General features: G+C 41.1%; 1 protein-coding gene across 1 annotated transcript; it reads right to left on the minus strand.

Annotated features, from left to right (window-relative positions):
* Window positions 1–1,658: 1,658 nt before the first annotated feature.
* Window positions 1,659–20,320, minus strand: sh3bp2 (SH3-domain binding protein 2; the record flags this gene model as incomplete). The annotated part of the gene is made up of 13 exons (XM_083910312.1): window positions 1,659–1,790; window positions 1,919–1,978; window positions 2,118–2,193; window positions 3,374–3,429; window positions 4,567–4,693; window positions 5,843–6,500; window positions 7,090–7,167; window positions 7,278–7,363; window positions 8,191–8,258; window positions 8,388–8,505; window positions 8,608–8,710; window positions 9,546–9,685; window positions 20,232–20,320. 13 exons carry the CDS (start codon window positions 20,318–20,320, stop codon window positions 1,659–1,661), a joined length of 1,791 nt encoding a protein of 596 aa, XP_083766438.1.
* Window positions 20,321–24,497: the final 4,177 nt, after the last annotated feature.

The raw sequence follows: 24,497 nt of genomic DNA on the forward strand, positions 1-24,497 counted from the left end.
TTAAAGGTGCGTTTGTTTGTACAGTAAATACATCATTTACATATAAATATTGAGAGATTTACAGCGTTTGTAAAAACATATTTACACACAACAACAACAACAATAATCTGCTTTTCTTCATCTTCAGTTCAATCCATAGTTTGTGTTCCTCACTTTTCAGGTAATCTGAACGAGTGAAATCAGTCCCAGATTACAGGATTATGACGACTCGACTGGAGGCTGAAGATTTAAGAAACATCTACAGAGGTTCAAATAATCTGAGATTCTTAATCTGCACAACATTTACCACCATAAAACCCAGGAACATGGATTATTAAAGTCAGGATTAAACCCCAGAACATAGTTTTTAACTTCAGGATTGAACCCAAGAACATGGATTAAAAAAATCAGAATTAAACCCAGGAACATGGATTTTAAAATGCAGGATTAGACCCAGTAACATGTTTATTTTTTTTATTTTTTTTTAATAAATAACAATTCTGGATTGAACCCCAGAATATGGATTGTAAAATTTAGGATTAAATCCATGAATATGAATTATGAAAGTCCTGGATTAAATTATAGAGACCGAAGAATGCAGATTTTAAAATTCTGGATTAAACCCTGGAGTTTAACGTGAGTGTTGGATTAACACTCACCACTAAATATGAAAAAAAACAGTATGTTTTTGTGACTTTACAGACTTTTTACGAGCGATAAAACGTGAATAACAATAACATTAATATGAATACGTGTTGTGTTTTATTGATCCAGAGGACGCACAGGTAAATGCTGGGGCTACAGCGCCCCCCTGTGGTTCACCTGAGTCACTGCTCCTCTGTGTGTTTGTCCAGTATTTATTTAGATTATGAAAGTGTTAAAGTATCTGTACATTAAAGTCAGTCACTGTTGATTAACATGACAGTGTGTGTGTGTGTGTTTTTGTACTTGCAGGTTTTTAACCAACAAAGTGAGGTCCTTTTTACGAAGTGAGGACATTTTGGCCGGTCCTCACTTTCTTTTCATTCAAATCACTTCCTTAGGTTGTAAACATGGTGAGGTCCTCAATTTAGTACAAAAACCTGTTTGTTTAGCCCTGGAGTTACACACACTTTTTGCTCTGGGGCTCCACCTGCTGAAATTTTATGGTACTGCAGCCAGTAGTTCTTTATAGATGTAGATTCATGAAGTAGATATTTGTAATTGTGTTGATTCATAAAGTGGAAATGCTGGTCCTCACTTTGTCAGCAAGTACAAGAATGTGTGTGTGTTCTTGTACTTGCGGCATACTAAGGACCAGTGAGGGGTTTTTAACCAACAAAGTGAGGTCATTTTTACGAAGTGAGGACATTTTGGCCGGTCCTCACTTTGTTTTCGTTGAAATCACTTCCTTAGCTCGTAAACATGCTATACTCAATTTTGGGGTCCTCAATTTGGTACAAAAACCTGTTTTCCAGCCCTGGTGTTTCACACACTTTTTGCTATGGGGCTCCACCTGCAGACATGTTATGGTACTGCAGCCAGTAGTTCTTTATAGATGTAGATTCATGAAGTAGATATTTGTAATTGTGTTGATTCATAAAGTGGAAATGCTGGTCCTCACTTTGTCAGCACTTTTACCTGGTCCTCGGTAAGCAGCAAGTACAAGAATATGTGTGTGTGTGTGTGTGTGTGTGTGGTCAGAGTGTGTGTGTGTATGGCTTCTGCAGACACAGTGAGCCGTGGTGAGGCAGAGGATGACTGTGATAGTGTTCAATCAGAGCTGACAGAGAAGAGAAGGTCACTTCAGCGTCCAGAAACAAGTTCTCCCCCTGTCAACAACAACAACAACAACAACCACACACACACACATCATCATTATTATAAACTATATATACTGTATATATATATCTATATATGAAGTTAATATATATGATAATAGAGAGCAGCAGATTCTTACGTCGTCAAACAGACGATAGTTTCTGGCTTTGCTGATGCTGACGTCCCACACCACCAGAACCTGAACAACAACAACAACAACAACAACACACATATTTAGACGTTTCATATTAAAGTCAGTTTATGTACTTTTGTTTACAGTATATAAAGTATAGTACAATAGTATAAAGTACGTAGTAGTTAGTGACTTTGTCGGCTACCCTGGTCGTTTTGGTTCCAGAGTTCCTGATGCCGTAGAGTCCGTCTTCTGGCACTAGGGGGCGCTCTCGGAATAACCTGCAGTTGTAGAATAAATTAAACATTAAATAAAAAAAAAAACATTTGGTCAAAGAAGAAGAAGAAACAGTGACAAACTAAATATTGTGTCAAATATTACGAATAAAAAAACACACTTTTTCTCAATGATTAAAGCATATTTTATGTTTATGCTAATGTATTTATTCTATTATATGTTGTCACTCTGTTTATCTTAATTGGATTTTTCCTCTTCATTAAATGAAGATAAATAATGTAAAAAATGCAGTCATATGGAATTGGATCGGATTTTCACCACTAGAGGGCAGAGCAGCTGCGTGTCTGAGGCTCTCAGAGTCTAAAGAACATGGTGCAGATGCTGTAATATGAGGACCAGCATTTCCACTTTATAAATCAACACAATTACAAATATCTACTTCATGAATGACATCTACAAAGAACTACTGGTTGCAGTACCATAAAATGTCTGCAGGTGGAGCCCCAGAGCAAAAAGGGCTGGAAAACTTTTTAGATTTTTTTTAATTTTTGGTCCAAAATTTTACAAAAACATCCTACTTATACTATGTCCACCAAAATTTTAAAAAAAAATTTACCCAAAATTTTTGGTCCAAAATTTGACAAAAACGTCATAGTATATTATGTCATCCAAAATGTGAAAAAATCTTTGACAACATTTTTTGGTCCAATATTTGACAAAAATGTCATACAGTACTATGTCGTCCAAAATTTTAAAAAATCTTTGACAAAAATTTTTGGTCCAAAATTTGACAAAAAATGTCATACTATACTATGTCTTCCAAAATTCAAAAAAAATCTTTGACAAAAATTTTTGGTCCAAAATTTGACAAAAAATGTCATACTATACTATGTCTTCCAAAATTCAAAAAAAATCTTTGACAAAAATTTTTGGTCCAAAATTTGACAAAAACGTCATTACTATACTTTGTCGTCCAAAATTTGAGAAAATCTTTGAAAAAAAAAGGTTGGTCCAAAATTTGACATATTGAGTATAGCATGTTATAACAACCTAAGGAAGTGATTTCAATGAAAACAAAGTGAGGACCGGCCAAAATGTCCTCACTCTGTCAAAATGACCTCACTTTGTTAGTTAAAAACCCTCACTGGTCCTCCAGTATGCCGCAAGTACAAGAACACACACACACACACACACACACAGTGATATAATTGCATGTACTCTTACTTTTCCACCAAGCTTGTTTCCATGGTGTCGATGAACACAGAGTCCGGCAGCAGCACCTGCTCACACACAAACACCAGAGAGTGTGAGGACGTCCATGTGACCACAGTCTTAAAGCAGACTCACTGTTAAAGGGATAGTTCTGCTTTTGTTTGTTTGTTTGAGGTGTGGCTGAATGATGTCACCACAGAGGAGGAGGAGCCTGGTCATCAGTGAACACACACACAGCTGTTAAAGTTTAAACTCTTTAGCCACTTAACGAAAGACTCACAGAATAAAATCTACGTCAGTTTAAGTCTGCGATGTCTACGTCTTTATCTTCACTGTTAGACAGACTTTAACAACAGGAAACTGAAGTTTGTGAACCACTCACTCTCCCACACCAAAGCCCATAGAGAAAACCAGTGATTTTAGCTCACAGGGACACAGGAGCTGCTGGTCTACTGCTGCCTCATGTGGTCACTTTGTGTCACTGAGGTTAATCTGAATGATGGATTTAAAAAGTCGAATTCACTAAAATCAGTCATTGTAAGTTAGTGATGGAGGCAGCAGTGGATCAACAACTCCTGTGAACTCCTGTGTCTCTGTGATATTAAAATCCCTGGTTTACTCTGGGCTTTGGTGTGGGAGAGTGAGTGGTTTACAAACTTCAATTTCCCGTTGTTAAAGTCTGTCTAACAGTGAAATAAAGATGTGAACGTGTTCTTAAGATGTCATAGATTTAAACTGATGTTGATTTAATTCATTTAAAATCGTTTTTTTCCCTTGAAACTGACGTTTGTAAACCACTCACTCTCCCACACCAAAGCCCATAGAGTAGTAAACCAGTGATTTTAACATCACAGCACACAGGAGTTCACAGGAGTTGTTGATCCACTGCTGCCTCCATCACCAAGCTTTTGAAAACCTTTGTTCAGATTGACCTCAGTGACACAAAGTGACCACACGAGGCAGCAGAGGACCAGCAGCTCCTGTGTCCCTGTGAGCTAAAATCATTGATTTTCTCTATGGGCTTTGGTGTGGGAGAGTGAGTGGTTTATAAACTTCAGTTTCCTGTAGTTAAAGTCTGTCTAACAGTGAAGACAAAGACAGTGAACATGTCGTGTATATCTATGTTGTGTTTGTTGTTGTTGTTGTTGACAGGAGACAGAAAGCAGGAAGTGCTTGAACTGATCAGAAACCTGTTTGTCACTCACGTTCTCGTAGTCCTCGTCAGAATCGTCTCCTCCTCCTTCACGTTTGCGTGAGTCTCGTTTCCACCTGAACTCTGTAGGAACTTCGTCTCCTGAGGATCTGAAGCTCTGACCTTCTGGAGACGATCTTCTGGAGGGAAAACAGATCTGAGTCCAGCAACTGCAGGAAACACTCACGTTCGTCTGCTTTAAAACAGTTGTGCTAAGCTAAGCTAAACTAAGATGTTTGTGTTTCTGTGAGTATGTTGTGCTATTGTCTCTTGTTTTATCTGGAAGGGCTGTGAATTCAACCATTTTTTTTCAGCTTCTGTGAGGCTAGGCTAGCAGTTTCCCTCTCTTACAGTCTTTGAGCTAAGCTAAGCTAGGATGTACTAGATGTATGGTGTGAGCTTTTCTCATTTGATCTGAAAAGACTGTAAAAGACTGTAAACAATTTTGTAAAAAGTGAAGCCATGCTAGCAGTTCCCCTTGTTTTTATAGTCTTTGTGCTAAGCTAAGCTAAGCTAAATTAAGATGTTTGCCTTTCTGTGAGTATGCTGTGCTATTTTGTCTTGTTTTATCTGGAAGGGCTGTGAATTCAACAATTTTTTTCAGCTTCTGTGACGCTAGGCTAGCAGTTTCCTTCATTTACCAGTCTTTGTGCTAAGCTAATCCATACTGGTCACATTTGTGGTGTTTTCTCTTGTTTAATGTGAAAGGAAAGGGAATTCAATACTTGTGTAATCACTGAAAATTTCAGTTTTTTCAGCTTCAGCGAGGCTAAGCTAGCAGTTTCACTCTATTACAGTCTTTGAGCTAAACTAAGCTAAGCTAGGATGTACATGTATGGTGTGGGATTTTCTCATTTGATCTGAAAAGACTGTAAATTCGACAATTTTGTAATTGAAGAAGTGAAGCTATGCTAGCACTTCCCCTCATTTTATAGTCTTTGTGCTAAGCTAAGCTAAGATGTTTGCATTTCTGTGAGTATGTGGTGCTATTTTCACTTGTTTTATCTGGAAGGGCTGTGAATTCAACAATTTTTTTTCAGCTTCTGTGAAGCTAGGCTAGCAGTTTCCTTCATTTACCAGTGTTTGTGCTAAGCTAATCCACACTGGTCACATTTGTGACGATGTTGTGGTGTTTTCACTTGTTTAATGTGAAAGGAAAGGGAATTCAATACCTGTGTAATTACGGAAAAGTTCACTTTTTCAGATCCTGTGAAGCTAGGCTAGGAGTTTCCCCCCCGTTTTCAGTCTTTACGCTAAGCTAAGTGTTGTGTGGTGAGTCCAGTCCTTACTGAAGTGAGGTTTCTGGTTGCTTGGTCTTGGCTGAAGGCAGCGTGGGTTTGGCTGACGGTGGAGGAGGTTTAGGAGGTCCTGGTTTGTTGTGCAGCGAAGGTTTGACGAGTGAAGGGTGACAAGGCGACGTCTGGTTGCTGGACCGAGACTCTGGCGTCACAGGTCTGGACAGTTTGTGGTTGTTGCCGAGCGACTGGCTTCCCCCCGCGCTGAGGGCGCAGTGGGCCGGACCGTTCAGGACCATCCTGGTCTCTAACTGCTCACAGATGGGCAGAGTGGCCGGGGTTTGGCTTGAAATGGGCGGCAGAGGCCTCCAATCTCTCTTGCCGGGGCCGGATTCCCCACCGGAGGGCGCTCTGCTCTGAAGAGTTCTCTTTACGGGGTTGGGTGGAGGAGGAGGTGGAGGTTCGGCGGAGAAAGGCTGGTGCAGGTGAGCAGCGAAGGGCAGAGGAGGAGGCGGACCTTTGTTAGGGTCCTTCGGAAAACACGGCGGCGGGACGGAGGGCAGCGGCTTCAGAGGCAGCGGAGAGTTCGGCGACCTGTGATGCGACGGGACGGGAGGGGGCGGGCCTTTGAGAAAACCCGGACTGGAGTCCTGGCGGAATGTCGGCGGCACCGGGGGAGGAGGGTAGGAGGGCGGAGGGCCGGTGGGTCGACCTGATGAAGTAAAATCAAGAGAAAGAGAGTCTTTACACCACATTTTAAACACAAATAACTACATACTAATATTATTTTACACATCTTTTCTACACTGTGTGTAACTTTTTGGATATTGTGTATTCTTTATTATTTTTATTCTTATCGCTACTTTATTATTTACTCTTATCTTTACGTTTTATCTCTTTTTTACTTATATTTAGAGTGAAATTGAGCTGTTGTTGTAAACGTGTTTTTCCCCCACTGGGGGAGGAATATAGTCATTAATTCATTAATTTATGCTATTAAAATTAAAAAAGTAGCCTCAGTAACTCTCTATGCTAATCCTTTGTTTTCTGTTTAAAACATTAAAATATGTAAATATGTATTTTAATGACAAATTTTTTGTATTTCCTCAATATAAAATGTATTAGAATATGGAGTAACATCTTTATTATCTGCCACTTCATGTCGATAAATCATTTTCTTTTCTTGCTAGTAAAGAGGGACAGTAGGGTCAGGTGACCTTTGACCTTGTGTGTGTGTGTGTGTGTGTGTGTGTGTGTGTGTGTGTGTGTGTGTGTGTGTGTGTGTGTGTGTGTGGCGTCACCTGTGGACGTGGGTGAACAGTCGCTGTCCGGCTTCAGGTAGTCTTCCTCATCATCGTCTTCATCCTCCTCCATGTAATCTGATCACAGAGGGTTAAAGTTAGCGACAGAAGACGCACACACACACACACACACGCACGCACACCCATACACACACACACACACACACACACACACACGTCGGTCGTACCGTCCTCTGTGTTGATGTCCGTGTGTCTCACGTCCATTGGTCGCTCTATTGTTCCATAGAAGCTGTCAGCGTCTGAATCTGAGTCACTATGGCAACGAAGAAGACGTCGTCAACACAGACAGATGTCGAATTATTCACTAGCTCAAAGCTAGCTAACTACCTGCTTTGAACATTAGCTCACAGCGACTGTGGCTATAAGTTATTTCACAAACTAGCTTGCTGTAAGATAGATGGGAAAGCTAGCTAGCACAGCGAAATCGCCATATATGTTAATTTCTTTTTACATAATTAACGCATAAACTAAAGTTTAAAGTTTCTGCAGTTTATATATTAAGATATCAGTTTACAGAAAGAACATATAACAACTATTATTATGAGCTAGTTTTAAAGCTAGCTAACTATAACTAGTTAAAAAATTAACTTATAGAAAACATCTATATGCTGTGAGTTCATTTTAAACCGAGTAAACTAGCTGGTTGGAAAGATTAGCTTACAAAAAGAGCATACAGCCACTGTGACTACATGCTAGTTTTCAAGCTAGCTAGCTAACTAGTTCGAGAATTAACTTATAGAAAAAACATAAAGCATTTCCCACTTCCACTGTAAGCTAGTTTCAAAGCTAGCTAGCCAGCTAACTAGTTAATTTATAGAAAGCATGTATAGCCACTATTGTTGTGAGCTAATTTAAAACTAGTTAATCAGCGGGTTTATAAATTAGCTTATATCGCCACTATTGCTGTGAGCTAGTTTTCAAGCTAGCTATCTTAATGAAATTGTCTTTTTTTGTTGTTGCTTAAGATAATTCACATACATTTGTTTCTGTATCTATTATTCTATACATAATCGTTTATGTTATTATTTACCGTCCATGTTTATTGAACAAATACATAAAGTATCTGTGACGAAAGGTTACCTGGGAATATGAGCTTCTTTGCGGTCGTTATAGTGATCGATTTCTCTCCGCAGATATCGCATCCATTTCTGAAAAACAGCAAAAACAAAAAAGTATTATTATTGTCATTATTATTATGAATAATATTAACTTTCCAGTGATGATATCTATTGTTTTTGGACAAACGAATGAATTGACATGAATGTTAAATGTCTCACCCTCCTCTCGTCTTCACTGGCAGCAGAAAAATACCAGGTCCGGTGTCTCTTGCTGAAGTGGACGATCTTGAAAGGAAACACGTTACTGGACGTCGTCTCCTCTGCTGCTCTCATCACCCTGGTGGCCAGAGAAGAGAACGCAGGCTTCAGACACTTCAGCGCTGGCTTCACTTCACTGTCTCTGTGTCTGTCTGGACTCAGAGGTCAGAGTTCCACTCACCTGTTGTAGCCGTTGAGAGAGAACGCCCCCTGTGGTGCTGCGGAGGTACTCGTCTTAAAGTAGTAAAGGCAGCCTTTGTGGAGGATGATGTACCTCAGCGGCCCTGTGGCACACGGAGAACACACGGAGAACACACAGAGAACACACAGAACACACGGAGAACACACAGAGAACACACAGAACACACGGAGAACACACAGAGAACACACAGAGAACACACAGAACACACAGAGAACACACAGAACACACAGAGAAAACACAGCGAACACACAGAGAAAACACACAGAGAACACACAGAGAACACAGAGAACACACAGAACACAGACCACACAGAGAACACACAGAGAACACACAGAGAACACACAGAGAACACACAGAGAAGACACAGAGAAGACACAGAGAACACACGGAGAACACACAGAGAACGCACAGAGAACACACAGAGAACACACAGAGAAAACACAGAGAACACACAGAGAAAACACAGAACACATGGAGAAAACACAGAGAACACACAGAGAATACAGGGAGAACACACAGAGAACACACAGAACACATAGAGAACACACGGAGAACACACAGAGAAAACACAGAGAACAGACAGAGAACACAGAGAACACACAGAACACACAGAGAACACACAGAACACACAGAGAACACAGAAAACACACGGAGAACACAGAGAAAACACAGAACACACAGAGAACACACAGAGAACACACAGAGAACACACAGAGAACACACAGAGAACACACAGAGAACACACAGAACACACAGAGAACACACAGAACACACAGAGAACACACAGAAAACACACAGAGAACACACAGAACACACAGAGAAAACACAGAGAACACACAGAGAAAACAGTTTTTCAGGATTATTACTCTTGAAAACTCTAATGAGAGAATAAAGGTTTGTTGTTGTGCTAAACTCACATTTCATGAGGCTGAACTGACTTCCTCCTTTCTTGTGCAGATATCCTGAGTTAGAAACTCCTCCTGGCATCGTGAGGAGGTTCTGAGCCCCGATGGCTCGCATCGGCACAGGCCAACACAACTCAGGAGACGACATGGTTCTGTACAAGACACCAGAGAGAAGAGACCAGAGACAGCAGGGTTAATATTACTGACAACAGTCTTTTTACAAGCTGTTTTCTCCTTCTTTTATCTGAAAATAAGTCGTGTGATCACTGCAGGAGTCAAGTCTTTAGTTATTATCAGTCAAGAAATGATCAAGTTTACAGAAGGAATAAGGAAAAAGTGACTGTAGAATAAAATAAAACAGGGATAGAAATAAACTCTTAAACAGCTACACTCTTAGAAATAAGGGTTCCAAAAGGGTTTACAAAAAACACATTGAAAACATGACAAAAGTCTTCCTATGGTTGCAAAAACGTGAACATGAAGAAAACAAGAATAAAATCATTATAAACTAGAAAAGCACTCGGAGAGCGCAGACCTCCGCCAAGGCAGCTCACTAAAAATAGTGATAGCGTCTTACAGATCACTTGTTCCTGGTCCCATTGCGGAAATTTCCTGAAAATTTCATCCAAAACCGTCCGGCAAACAGCCAAAAACAGAGCTCCCCCTTGTGGCACTTCAAAATAAATCACTAGGACTGTATAAAAATGATATCGATAAATCACACATGGTTCAGTCCGTGGTCAGACGCTCAGGTTTGTCTTACCTCGTCCTCTGAAAGACAACGATGTCCTTCAGTTTATGAGCGAGTGAGGAGGTGAACGAGGGAAGAAGATCCATGAGAGAGAAAGAGAAGAAGTCTGACTCTGACTCTCTCTGTGGAAGCTTTAGTCCATCCACACACACACACAGACACACACACACACACACACACACACACACACACACACACACACACACACACACAGGAAACACCACAAAATCATCCAAAACATCCCAAGTGAGATTCTTCATCCTCTTATCAGTCTTTATGTGACTTCCAGTTTATCATCGAGAGAATCTACTGACCTCAGGGAGTGTGTGTGTGTGTGTGTGTGTGTGTGTGTGTGTGTGTGTGTGTGTGAGAGAGAATGCACTGTTAGTCTGGTCCTGATGAGGCGGAACCTCTGGTTAAACTTTGTTTTCGTCCAAATGAAAGGACATAAATGTAGAGTCCTAACAAGAAGAGCTGCACAAACCTGTGTGTGTGTGTGTGTGTACTATGTGTGTGTGTGCGTGTACTGTGTGTGTGTGTGTGTACTATGTGTGTGTGTGTGTGTACTGTGTGTGTGTACTGTGTGTGTGTGTACCTTGTGTGTGTGTACTATGTGTGTACCTTGTGTGTGTGTACTGTGTGTGTGTGTGTGCGTGCATGTTCTGTGTGTGTGTGTGTACCTTGTGTGTACTGTGTGTGTGTGTGTGTACTGTGTGTGTGTGTACTATAGGTATGTGTGTGTGTACTGTGTGTACGTGTACTGTGTGTGTGTGTGTACTGTGTGTGTGTGTGTGTGTACTGTGTGTGTACTATGTGTGTGTGTGTGTGTGTACTGTGTGTGTACTATGTGTGTACCTTGTGTGTGTGTACTGTGTGTGTGTGTGTGTGCGTGCATGTTCTGTGTGTGTGTGTGTACCTTGTGTGTACTGTGTGTGTGTGTGTGTGTACTGTGTGTGTGTGTGTGTGTACTGTGTGTGTGTGTACTATAGGTATGTGTGTGTGTACTGTGTGTACGTGTACTGTGTGTGTGTGTGTGTGTGTACTGTGTGTGTGTGTACTGTGTGTGTACTATGTGTGTGTGTGTGTGTGTGTACTGTGTGTGTGTGTGTGTACACACACACACACAAACACACACACACACACACACACAGCTCCAGGATTTCCTGGCGTCGTCGCTCAGCTGCGACTGAACTCGTGTTCGTGCAGTTCCTCTCTCCACAGACAGGGGTCAGTGTGGGTCACTCGACGGAACAGTGACGCTTTTTTAAAAAGTCTTTTATTCTTTATTAAGTGATTTATTTATTTATTTATTATTACGTCTCCAAATTCCTTCAGGGTTTAAACTTCAAAATTTCAAAATAAAACTCAAACCTTTTTTAGGTTTATTATAATTTTGCCATTGAAATGTTTTATTGTACCTTAAATTCTGAAATGTTCAGAATTCACCTACTTCACTTACTTTTTTACAGACAAATGAATTCATATGGCATATTTTTAAATGTTATTTATTACATCAAATTAAATGATCCTTATTTAATGTTAGAATTGTATTAATGTTTAACTTTATATTTATTTATTTACTTATTGACTGATGTATAACTCGTAGCGTCTGGTGTTTCCTCACTTTGTTATATGTTATTATTTGTATGAAATGTGCCAGATAAACAAATGTTGATTGATTGATTGATTGATAATAATGTGTGTGTGTGTGATAGTGAAGGGTGTGTGCGTGTGTGTGTGAGTGTGTTTCAAAGTTATTCAGAAAGTTGTTATCTTGGTAATGGGAGAGCAGCTGTTTGACAGGAAGCTGCTCACATACCACACTCATTCAAACACATTTCCTCCTACACACACACACACATGCACACACACACACACACGCACGCACACACACACACACACGCACACACACAGCTTCAGTCTGCACTATCTCAGCGTGTTCATTTAAAAATAAACAGAGCAAGTTTGAGATGCCGCCGTGACCTTGACATTTGACCTTCAACCACACCCAACATCTAAAGACTTCATCTTTAAATTCCAAGTGAACATTTTGACCAAATTTGAAAGGTTTTCCTGGAAAGTGTTTGGATCAGTTCCTCCTTGAATTTCTGTGAATGTTTGTACCAACAATAACAGGAGTCATCGGCGTAGAGACGACAGCTCGCTGACGACTCTACGCTTACGTTTGAGTCTCTGTGAAGTGAAACTGTTTAATCCAGGTTTCTCAAATCTGGGGCTAAAGTCTGATCCAGATCTCTTTGTCCCTCTGCTTTTAAAAAACATCTGCCGTGAAAGAAATCTGAGACAAAAGCGGGAAAATCTCAACCTTCAGTTCTGACACCATGACACAAACCCACAACCTGTGTGTGTGTGTGTGTGTGTGTGTGTGTGCGTGTGTGTGTGCGTGTGTGTTGACCTTATCTCACCGTCTCATCTCTTACGTCTTAAACTGTTACAGGAACAAACTGAGCCAAGTTTTTAGGAAAAATGAAAGTGAAAGTAGAGCAGACGGAAAACCCCGTCCAGTCATGTCACATTCACCCTGTCACAGTAATCCTGTCACATTCACCCTGTCACATTCACCCTGTCACATTCACCATGTCACATTCACCCTGTCACGTAATCCTGTCACATTCACCCTGTCACGGTAATCCTGTCACATTCACCCTGTCACATTCACCATGTCACATTCACCCTGTCACGTAATCCTGTCACATTCACCCTGTCACATTCACCCTGTCACATTCACCATGTCACATTCACCCTGTCACGTAATCCTGTCACATTCACCCTGTCACGGTAATCCTGTCACATTCACCCTGTCACATTCACCCAGTCACGGTAATCCTGTCATAGTAATCCTGTCACATTCACCGTGTCACGGTAATCCTGTCACATTCACCCTGTCATAGTAATCCTGTCACATTCACCCTGTCACATTCACCATGTCACATTCACCCTGTCACGTAATCCTGTCACATTCACCCTGTCACGGTAATCCTGTCACATTCACCCTGTCACGGTAATCCTGTCACATTCACCCTGTCACGTAATCCTGTCACAGTAATCCTGTCACAGTTATCCTGTCGCATTCACCCTGTCACAGTAATCCTGTCACATTCACCCTGTCACAGTAATCCTGTCACATTCACCCTGTCACATTCACCCTGTCACGTAATCCTGTCACATTCACCCTGTCACGGTAATCCTGTCACATTCACCCTGTCACGGTAATCCTGTCACGGTAATCCTGTCACATTCACCCTGTCACGTAATCCTGTCACATTCACCCTGTCACATTCACCCTGTCACGTAATCCTGTCACATTCACCCTGTCACGGTAATCCTGTCACATTCACCCTGTCACATTCACCCAGTCATGGTAATCCTGTCACATTCACACTGTCACGGTAATCCAGTCATATTCACCCTGTCACATTCACCCAGTCACGGTAATCCTGTCATAGTAATCCTGTCACATTCACCGTGTCACGGTAATCCTGTCACATTCACCCTGTCACATTCACCCTGTCACATTCACCATGTCACATTCACCCTGTCACGTAATCCTGTCACATTCACCCTGTCACGGTAATCCTGTCACATTCACCCTGTCACGGTAATCCTGTCACATTCACCCTGTCACGGTAATCCTGTCACATTCACCCTGTCACGTAATCCTGTCACATTCACCCTGTCACAGTAATCCTGTCACAGTTATCCTGTCGCATTCACCCTGTCACAGTAATCCTGTCACATTCACCCTGTCACAGTAATCCTGTCACATTCACCCTGTCACATTCACCCTGTCACGTAATCCTGTCACATTCACCCTGTCACGGTAATCCTGTCACATTCACCCTGTCACGGTAATCCTGTCACGGTAATCCTGTCACATTCACCCTGTCACGTAATCCTGTCACATTCACCCTGTCACATTCACCCTGTCACGGTAATCCTGTCACATTCACCCTGTCACATTCACCCAGTCATGGTAATCCTGTCACATTCACCCTGTCACAGCAATCCTGTCACATTCACCCTGTCACATTCACCCTGTCACGTAATCCTGTCACATTCACCCTGTCACGTAATCCTGTCACATTCACCCAGTCACAGTAATCCTGTCACATTCACCCTGTCACGGTAATCCTGTCACATTCACCCCGTCCAGTCATGTCACATTCACCCTGTCACGGTAATCCTGTCACATTCACCCTGTCACGGTAATCCTGTCACATTCACCCTGTCACGGTAATCCTGTCACATTCACCCTGTCACAGTAATCCTGTCACATTCACCCTGTCACGGTAATCCTGTCACATTCACCCCGTCCAGTCATGTCACATTCACCCTGTCACGGTAATCCTGTCACATTCACCCTGTCATAGTAATCCTGTCACATTCAGCCTGTCACGGTAATCCTGTCACATTCACCCAGTCACACTAATCCTGTCACATTCACCCTGTCACAGTAATCCTGTCACATTCACCCTGTCACATTAATCCTGTCACATTCACCCCGTCCAGTCATGTCACATTCACCCTGTCACAGTAATCCTGTCACATTCACCCTGTCACATTCGACTGTGGTGTGAAAGTCAGTTTCCAAAACTCTTCATGTGGATCAAACTGTTGATCAATGATTAATCCATGACTAAGTTAATCTGCAACAATCTCAGTCATCCATTATTTTCCCTCACTTTTCATCTTTTTAAACGTGAACTTTGACCTTTAGTCGATCAAATCTAAGCGTTTAACAATCTACAAAAACTACAAAACTCGAATCACTTCTTTCTTGAGTTAAAGTGAACGTTTCTACCAAATTTGACGGATTTCCTTGGCGACGTTCCTGAGATATTTAGCCGGCGATATCAGGACGTCGTCGGCGTAGAGGAGGATAATCTCAGATCCTGGGGTTTTTCTTCGTATCGTCGCACATTTTTGATCATGTTTTATGAGTTTTTTAAAAAGATAATTAACAACATCCTCAACTTTTATTTGCAAAAACTAATTTCTTGAGTGCAATTAGTTAAAAAACAATGGTGTTGATGTATATTTTTAAGTAGTTTTATGCACTGGGTTTTTACAACGTTCACTAACTCACATTCACACGATGCAACATGGGCTTTACGACCAAGTACATTTTATATCAGAACTTTTGATACGTAAATGCAGTAAATGTCGTAAACTTTAAGACTTTTACTGGAGTCATATTATAAAAAAAATCGAATTTTCTGGTCACAAACTCGTACTTTTACTCAAATATCACACTTTTTATTAAATGTAAAAACTGCGTTTTCACTCAAAATAGTGAAAGTAAGGCTTAATATTCATACGGTGTCCTGCGCGGTCGAAGCTCATACAAAACGTGTGCGTTAGATGAACAAATGTGTGCGTTTAATGTGTGTCACAGGGCCGCACCTGTGATTTTCAGCTGCCAGGTGTCTGCGACGAAAACCCGTCCTCCGCCTCAGGACCCGACCACACGTCTTCACAAAAAACCCCGGGCAGGTGTAAAGGTCGCGGCTGAACCGCTAGCGCTGTCCCAGCAGAGACGTCCACGGAGACGCAGAGACGTCCACTTCCTGTCCCCGACGCTGTTTTTTTTTTTAACACTTCCTGTCCCTGACGAGCGACCACAGCGGAGCCTCCACTGTCTCAAACCCCTCGCTCTCACAAAAAGACAGAGTTTCATCTTCCATTCTCTGGTTTTTTTAATTTGTGAGACTGATGAAGGGTGTGCGTGTGTGTGTGTTCTTGTACTTGCGGCATACTGAGGACCAGTGAGCGTTTTTAACCAACAAAGTGAGGTCATTTTTACGAAGTGAGGACATTTTGGCCGGTCCTCGCTTTGTTTTTATTTAAATCACTTCCTCAGGTTGTAAACATGCTCCTCAATTTAGTACAAAAACCCTGTTTTCCAGCGCTGGTGTTTCACACACCTTTTGCTCTGGGGCTCCACCTGCAGACATGTTACGGTACTGCACCCTGTAGTTCTTTATAGATGTCATTCATGGAGTAGATGTTTGTAATTGTGTTGATTTATTTATCAAGTGGAAATGCTGGATAGTATGACGTTTTTGTCAAATTTTGGACCAAAAATTTGGGGTAATTTTTTTTTTTACATTTTGGTGGACATAGTATAAGTATGATGTTTTTGTAAAATTTTGGACCAAAAATTAAAAAAAATCTAAAAAGTTTTCCAGCCCTTTTTGCTCTTGGGCTCCACCTGCAGACATTTTACGGTACTGCACCCAGTAGTTCTTTATAGATGTCATTCATGGAGTAGATGTTTGTTATTGTGTTGATTTATTTATAAAAGTGGAAATGCTGGTCCTCACTTTGTCAGCAACTTTTACCCGGTCCTCAGTATGCAGCAAGTACAAGAATGTACTTGTGTGTGTGTGTGTGTGTGTGTGTGTGTGTGATGAAGACCATCAGGAAATCAACACAATGACTGAATTTCCGTCTCAGTGGAAAACTCAGGCTCCCACCAACAAACTGACGCATTATTTTTTTGTTTTTATAAATATCACGATGGTCATTTCCCTTTTCATCATCTATAATAATAAAAATAATAATAATAATAATATATGACATAATATTAGAGGGCGTTCTAGAAAATGTACTTCTGTAAGTTTAAAGTAGCATACATCATGTTAGTCAGGGCCGGCCCAAGCCTCCATGGGGCTGGGGGGGCCCTCTGTTACTGCCAATAATAATGATTATTGATCATTCACACGCCGACTATACTAAAGCTATTCTACTTATTCTACTCTGTCCCAAATACAAATACACTTGTAAAATCTTTCAAGTAATATTTAGCAAAATTAGCAACTCCCCCTGCTGGCGACACAGAGAATCAATAAAAACTGTGAAAAAGCTTTGGTAAAAATGGGGAGAAAGATTTGAAAATAAACTACAGCAGTCCAAACTTTTATTATTATTATTATTTTTTTTAGTTAATTGCTCTTGGGGGCCCTCTAGTGGTCACGGGGCCCTAAGCAGCGGCTTAGTTCGCTTATGCCTTGGGCCGGCCCTGGTTTTAGTGCATGGATTAACTTAACTGTGTGAATTAAGTTGATTTAACCAAAACTTCCCATAATAACTTGTTCATTTTAGTCTGAATTAACTTGTCGTTTTACCAGGAGAATAATCCACTTAAATTATGTGCATAATTAGGTCCCGGTTATTAGGGGACACATTTAAATGACTTAACTTGATTTTATTTAAATGTACAAACTGAGTATGAGGACAATTTTACACAACTTTAGTTTGGATTAATTCACTTAAACGTGACCAAGTGCAGTGTTTTTGTTAGGACGGGGTCCCAAACCTGGCTCAGTAGCCAATCGGCAGGCAGGTGTTCCTAAGCCCCGCCCATTTTTCGAATCACAAACAAGGGAGCGCAAACACAAAAGAGTCAGAGCGAGATAAATTCTGATCACTGCAGACAGGAAGTGCATTTTTAAACCAATAAATTAGAATAATTAAAACATGATCACCTGACACCTGTCAATCACCTGTCATCAGTGAACTCTGGTTCCTTTTACTTTAATTCAATTCAAGACAAAAGCAGAAGAGAGACGTTAACTTCACACACACACACACACACACCCACACACACACACACACAGCTGAAATAGTAAAAAGTGATCCTGTTCCTCTACCTGTGGCTTCTCCTTCCTTTTCCACTTCCTGTGACCAAATATGGAAAAAATATTCTTGAGAGTCGTCACCCTCTATCTGTCTGTTTCTCTCGTTTCCTGTAAATGTAGTATTTCCTCTGCTCTGTCCACTTATCTCCCTGTGTCCTCTGTCCCTCTGTGTCCTCCTGTCCCTCTGTGTCCTCTGTCCCTCTGTCCCTCTGTGTCCTACTGTCCCTCTGTGTCCTCCTGTCCCTCTGTGTCCTCTGTCCCTCTGTGTCCTACTGTCCCTCTGTGTCCTCTGTCTCTGTGTCCTACTGTCCCTCTGTGTCCTCCTGTCCCTCTGTGTCCTACTGTCCCTCTGTGTCCTCCTGTCCCTCTGTGTCCTCTGTCTCTCCCTCTGTGTCCTACTGTCCCTCTGTGTCCTCTGTCTCTCTGTGTCCTCTGTCTCTCCCTCTGTGTCCTACTGTCCCTCTGCGTCCTCTGTCTCTCCCTCTGTCTGTCTCTTGTTTCCTGTCAGTATTGTCTCTCGTCTCCTCTGTCCCTCCCTCTGTGTCCTCTGTCTCTCTGTCACCCTGTCTCTCTGTCTGTCCCCCTGTCTGTCTCTCGTCACTGTCCCTCCCTCTCTGTCTCTCTGCCTGTCTCTCTGCCTGTCCCTCCCTCCCTCTCTGTCCCTCCGTCTGTCTCTGTCCCTCTCTGTCCCTCTGTCTGTCTCTCGTCTCTGTCCCTCCCTCTCTGTCTGTCCCTCTGCCTGTCTCTCTGTCTGTCTCTCCCTCTGTGTCTCTCTGTCTCTGTCCCTCCCTCTCTGTCCCTCCTTCTCTGTCCCTCTGTCTGTCTGTCCCTCCCTCTCTGTCTCTCGTCTCTGTCCCTCTGTCTGTCCCTCCCTCTGTCTCTCTGTCTGTCTGTCTCTCTGTCTGTCCCTCCCTCTCTGTCCCTCTATCTGTCTCTCGTCTCTGTCCCACGGTCAAACCCTTCCTGAGGAATAACCCTTGAGCAGAGCGAGCGCTGACGTCGTCCTCTGTCGTCAGTGGAAAACAAAGAAACTGTGAGAATGACGTGAGGTTTCACAAATGACCGCGTGAGTAAATCTAAACTCTGCTGCTGCTGCAGATTTCTATGTTTGTCTCTGAAACACGTCTCCTCCAGTACGAAGACATTTCAAGACCTTAAGTCTCGTGGATCTACGTCGTCTTCTCGCTCAGGATCAGACCACTATATACTTCACTATTTTGGTACAGGTACAAACAGTGAGCTGCTGTTCGATAACTACTAGCTGCTGTTGTTTGCTAGCTACTGTTTGCTAGCTACTGTTTGCTAGCTACTAGCTGCCGTTGTTTGATAGCTACTGTTATTTGCTAGCTACTGTTAGCTAGCTGCTAGCATCTGTCACTAGAGTTGACATTTTTCAACGTTGGCAAAAAAAAAACCCTACAGATACGTTTATGATGAAAATGACGTGTATACATTTGCGTGCGTGTATATAAATAGTACATGAGCGAGTGCACATCCGCTCTGTTTGTGTGTAAACGTGTGAGTAATCTGGATTTTTCTTCATGAATCATCAATCTCTCGTTTTCTCCTCCTCGTCTTTTATCTGCAGCTGCACAGTCGTCGTCGACGTTTAACTTTCTCGTGTTTCACGTTTGAATTTAAAAGTCTGTGCGAGACAGTCTGACAGATCATGAAACGTAAGAGTTTATGATTTTATGGTAAATTTAGACCTTTTTGATAATCAGGTATCATCTGCGTAACAATGATATTTAAGTCGTAATCGTAACAAAGATTAATGTTAGCTCGTTCCACTCAAGTGTTACGCTGATGACACAATTTGACCATAAACACCATATAACCTTCTGTTTGTTTACATATTTGTCATGTATTTGTCTGTTTCTGCAGCGTCGGGTTTTGACCTATTTGAAATGGAAAATGCAAATTTCTATTCAGAGCAAAAGTTTGACACCTGGCAATGATGTAAAACTGATATATTACACAATAACTTGAAAGATATAAACATGGCAACCACCGAAACATTCAAATAAATAAAGATACAGTGCAAAAACGAAGTTGGAATGGAATGTCCTTCATGAAGAAACCGACTTTCACTTTGTTTTTAAAAACATGAACCTCCCGTCGCGTCGTTCTGAAGTCAAATTTAAGCTAAATGTCCTCTAAACCAGATAAAGACGAAGCAGCCGACCGATGCAAAGTCATTTTACTCAACAACACGACTGAGAACCTGGTTAAATCAGTGACAACAAAGGGTGGAAACAGGCAGAGAAAGTGAAAGGAATCACTCACATGAAGTCCCTTTGATCCCGATAACATATCCTAACGCTCGGCTTGGAGCTCCGCACCACAGACTTCTTCCTCATGGACACAGTGGACATGTCAGCGGACGTGACGGCGGCACAGCACGACAAAGAACCAGCATCGTTTAACCCAAAAAACAGAGGACGACGACCAGAGAGTCGCGGATCAGAGAGACGAGGTTCAGGAGAACAGAATCAGTGCAGGGATGAACGGATGAACGGATGAACGGATGAACTGATGAAGAGCAGAGAGAGGTGAGCAGAGAGCTCAGAGGAGACGTGTTGTCGATAAAGAAGTGTGTTGATGGTTTGCTCCACTGATTCTCCAACACTCACTTCCTGAAGAGGCCTCCACCTCCTCTGCTCACTCCCGATTGGTCAACGGGGCTGCAGCTTCTTCCTTCCTGCTTCCTCACAGCTCGTGTGTGATTGGCTGACTGACAGCGACCCACACACACACACACCGTTACACACACACACATGCATGCATTCACACACTTTTAGAGACACAACCTATGAAAGAGTTTGGGGGGGACTTTCCATCTCTCAAGGTTGGAACAATACAAGAGGTCACACACACGCACGCACACACACACACACTTTGTCCATTCATTTAAACAGATTATTAACTACTGGGACTGACAAGGTCAGTGTTTATGACAGAAAAAGGGTCCTGAAGAGGTAACAAATACAAGCAACAAACCCTAACCCTTAACCCTTGTTTAAAAAAATATCCTTCTTAAAAGTGTCTTGAATGTTAATATGAACATTATTCTTGAATAAGTGTCCGCGTCTCTCTACAAAGTTCTGCGTCTTAATTTAACCTAATCCTTAGTCTAACCTGAAGAAAAACTTTAACCTAGTTCTAATCCTAAAACCTATAAACAGTCAGAACATGTGGACCACCCACTGTCCTCATTTTCAAAAAACCCACAGCTAGCAGCTATCAAACCATAGCTAGCAGCTATCAAACCACAGCTAGCAGCTAGCAAACAACAACAGCTAGCAAACAATCACAGCTAGCAGCTATCAAACCACAGCTAGCAGCTAGCAAACAACAACAGCTAGCAAACAATCACAGCTAGCAGCTATCAAACCATAGCTAGCAGCTATCAAACAACAACAGCTAGCAAACAATCACAGCTAGCAGCTATCAAACCACAGCTAGCAAACAACAACAGCTAGCAAACAACAACAGCTAGCAGCTATCAAACCACAGCTAGCATCTAGCAAACAACTACAGCTAGCAGCTATCAAACAGCAGATAGATGCTTTTATCCATACCAAACTAGGGAGCTGAGCAGTTAGCATTAGCCAATTAACACATGAGTCATATTATCAGGTGTAAATGATCAAAAACCACCATTAAATCACAACCACGTGTGAATGTCAGGAGTAAATGGAGACACAAAACCTCACAAACTCACTGACACACAAGATATTTTCAATGATACTATGAGACTTTAGAGTTTAGAGAAGTTAAATTCACTCCACATTTACAAGTAGAACAAAGCCTTTTGAAAACAGGGACAAAAAGAATCCTGTGCACAAACACAACTCACAAACTGAATAAACAGAGTTTATAAACGAGTCAATAAAAGAGGAAATGAAAAGAGTGAAAGACAAGTCCACATGCTGCTGTGAGATCACTGTGACGTCAACACGGTCATAAAATACTCAGAAAATCCATGTGTCACTTTATTAGTCACTTTAAAAAAGGGTGGCTAATACTCTAACTGATATTTAACATAATAAAGGCTAATGTTAGCCTGCATTGCACAACTCAAACTTCCTTGATACTCAGATGAACGCAGATGAAACCTCATCAAGACGACAATTCAGGATTTTGTTGTAGAGATTTACGAGGTACACACTCTGCAGCCAGGGGGCGCTAGCTCAGAAAAACAAGGCTGTAACCAGGGACAACAGATTTTAAACAGCTGTAGCCACTTAACAACCATTTCAACAAATAAAACTTTAGTCTACAGAACACATTCACGTCTTTATCTCACTGTGAGACAGAAGTTTGTAAACCACTCACTCTCCCACACCAAAGCCCACAGGGACACAGGAGCTGCTGGTCTACTGCTGCTGCCTCGTGTGGTCACTTTGTGTCACTGCGGTCAATCGGAACGAAGGATTTCAAACACTGAAGTGACAAAATCAGACATTTGAACAACAACAACTCCTGTGAACTCCCGTGTGATGTGATGTTAAAATCACTGATTCTCTCTATGGACTTTGGTGTGGGAGAGTGAGTGGTTTACAAACTACAGTTTCCTTTTGGTTGTGGGTTCAATTCCTGCCTCTGCTAGTCTATATGTGTCCTTGAGCAAAGACACGTTAGCAGCGTGTGAATGGGTGAAGACCAAACACTATAAATACTATAGAGAGTATAAATACAGACCATAACGAATTCTTCTTCTTCTGATTTGGTTAGAGTGGTGGAGTTAAAGTACAAGTCGCTCCAAATATAAATAACAAAGTAAAGTACAGATACGTGAAGTTTGTACTTGAGTACAGTAATGAAGTATTTGTACTTCTTCACATTATGTGGCGGTGGTACTACCGTCCTCCTGACCTCTTTAACCCTCACGAGAGGTGAAGAGAAGCGTAAAACTATTCAAAAACACATCAGCGTCGACTCTTTCTTCTTCTTCTTCTTCTTCTTCATCAACCAAACAAACCCATCAGACATCAGACATTAAACAGTGCAGTTAAATCAAACTCACCCATGGATGTGTGTGTGTGTGTCAGCTGTGAAGCTCCTCTGTCATCAGGAGGTCTGAGTCCTGCACGGCTTCACTTCCTGACGTGACTGTTCAGACCTACTGTATGAAGAGTCATGACGCCCTGCTGCTGCTGCTGCTGCCTTTAAACCACACACACACACACACACACACACACACACACACACACACACACACACACACACAATAAATTTAAATAAACAGTTTATTGGTGTTTTAATAACCACAGTTTACAGGATTCTGGTGTTTTAATGAAACGTGAGCTCAGAACACTTTTGAGTATCTTCACCGTACGTTTGTGTGTGTGTGTGTGTGTGTGTGTGATTGTGTGAGTGTGTGTTCTTGTACTTGTGGCATACTGAGGACCACTGAGGGTTTTTAACCAACAAAGTGAGGTCTTTTTTACAAAGTGAGGACATTTTGGCTGGTCCTCACTTTGTTTTCATTGAAATCACTTCCTTAGGTTGCTATAACATGCTATACTAAATTTGTCAAAAAAAAAAAAAATCAAAATTTGGACGACATAGTATAGTATGACTTTTTTTGGTCAAATTTTGGACCAACATTTTTTTTCAACTTTTGGACGACATAGTATAGTATGACTTTTTTATCCAATTTTGGACCAAAAATTGTTGGTCAATTTTTTTTTGAAATTTTGGTCGACATAGTGTAGTATGACTTTTTTTATCCAATTTTGGACCAAAAATTGTTGGTCAATTTTTTTTTGAAATTTTAGTCGACATAGTGTAGTATGACTTTTTTTATCCAATTTTGGACCAAAAATTGTTGGTCAATTTTTTTTTGAAATTTTAGTCGACATAGTGTAGTATGACTTTTTTTATCCAATTTTGGACCAAAAATTGTTGGTCAATTTTTTTTTGAAATTTTAGTCGACATAGTGTAGTATGACTTTTTTTATCCAATTTTGGACCAAAAATTGTTGGTCAATTTTTTTTTGAAATTTTAGTCGACATAGTGTAGTATGACTTTTTTTATCCAATTTTGGACCAAAAATTTTTGGTCAATTTTTTTTTGAAATTTTAGTCGACATAGTGTAGTATGACTTTTTTTTATCCAATTTTGGACCAAAAATTGTTGGTCAATTTTTTTTGGAAATTTTAGTCGACATAGTGTAGTATGACTTTTTTTATCCAATTTTGGACCAAAAATTGTTGGTCAATTTTTTTTTGAAATTTTAGTCGACATAGTGTAGTATGACTTTTTTTATCCAATTTTGGACCAAAAATTGTTGGTCAATTTTTTTTTAAAATTTTAGTCGACATAGTGTAGTATGACTTTTTTTATCCAATTTTGGACCAAAAATTGTTGGTCAATTTTTTTTTGAAATTTTAGTCGACATAGTGTAGTATGACTTTTTTTTATCCAATTTTGGACCAAAAATTTTTGGTCAATTTTTTTTTGAAACTTTAGTCGACATAGTGTAGTATGACGTTTTTGTCAAATTTTGGACCAAAATTTTTTTTCAATTTTTTTTTCAACTTTTG

Source organism: Microchirus variegatus, assembly GCF_963457635.1.
Source record: "Microchirus variegatus genome assembly, chromosome: 1".
Taxonomy (NCBI): Eukaryota; Metazoa; Chordata; class Actinopteri; order Pleuronectiformes; family Soleidae; genus Microchirus; species Microchirus variegatus.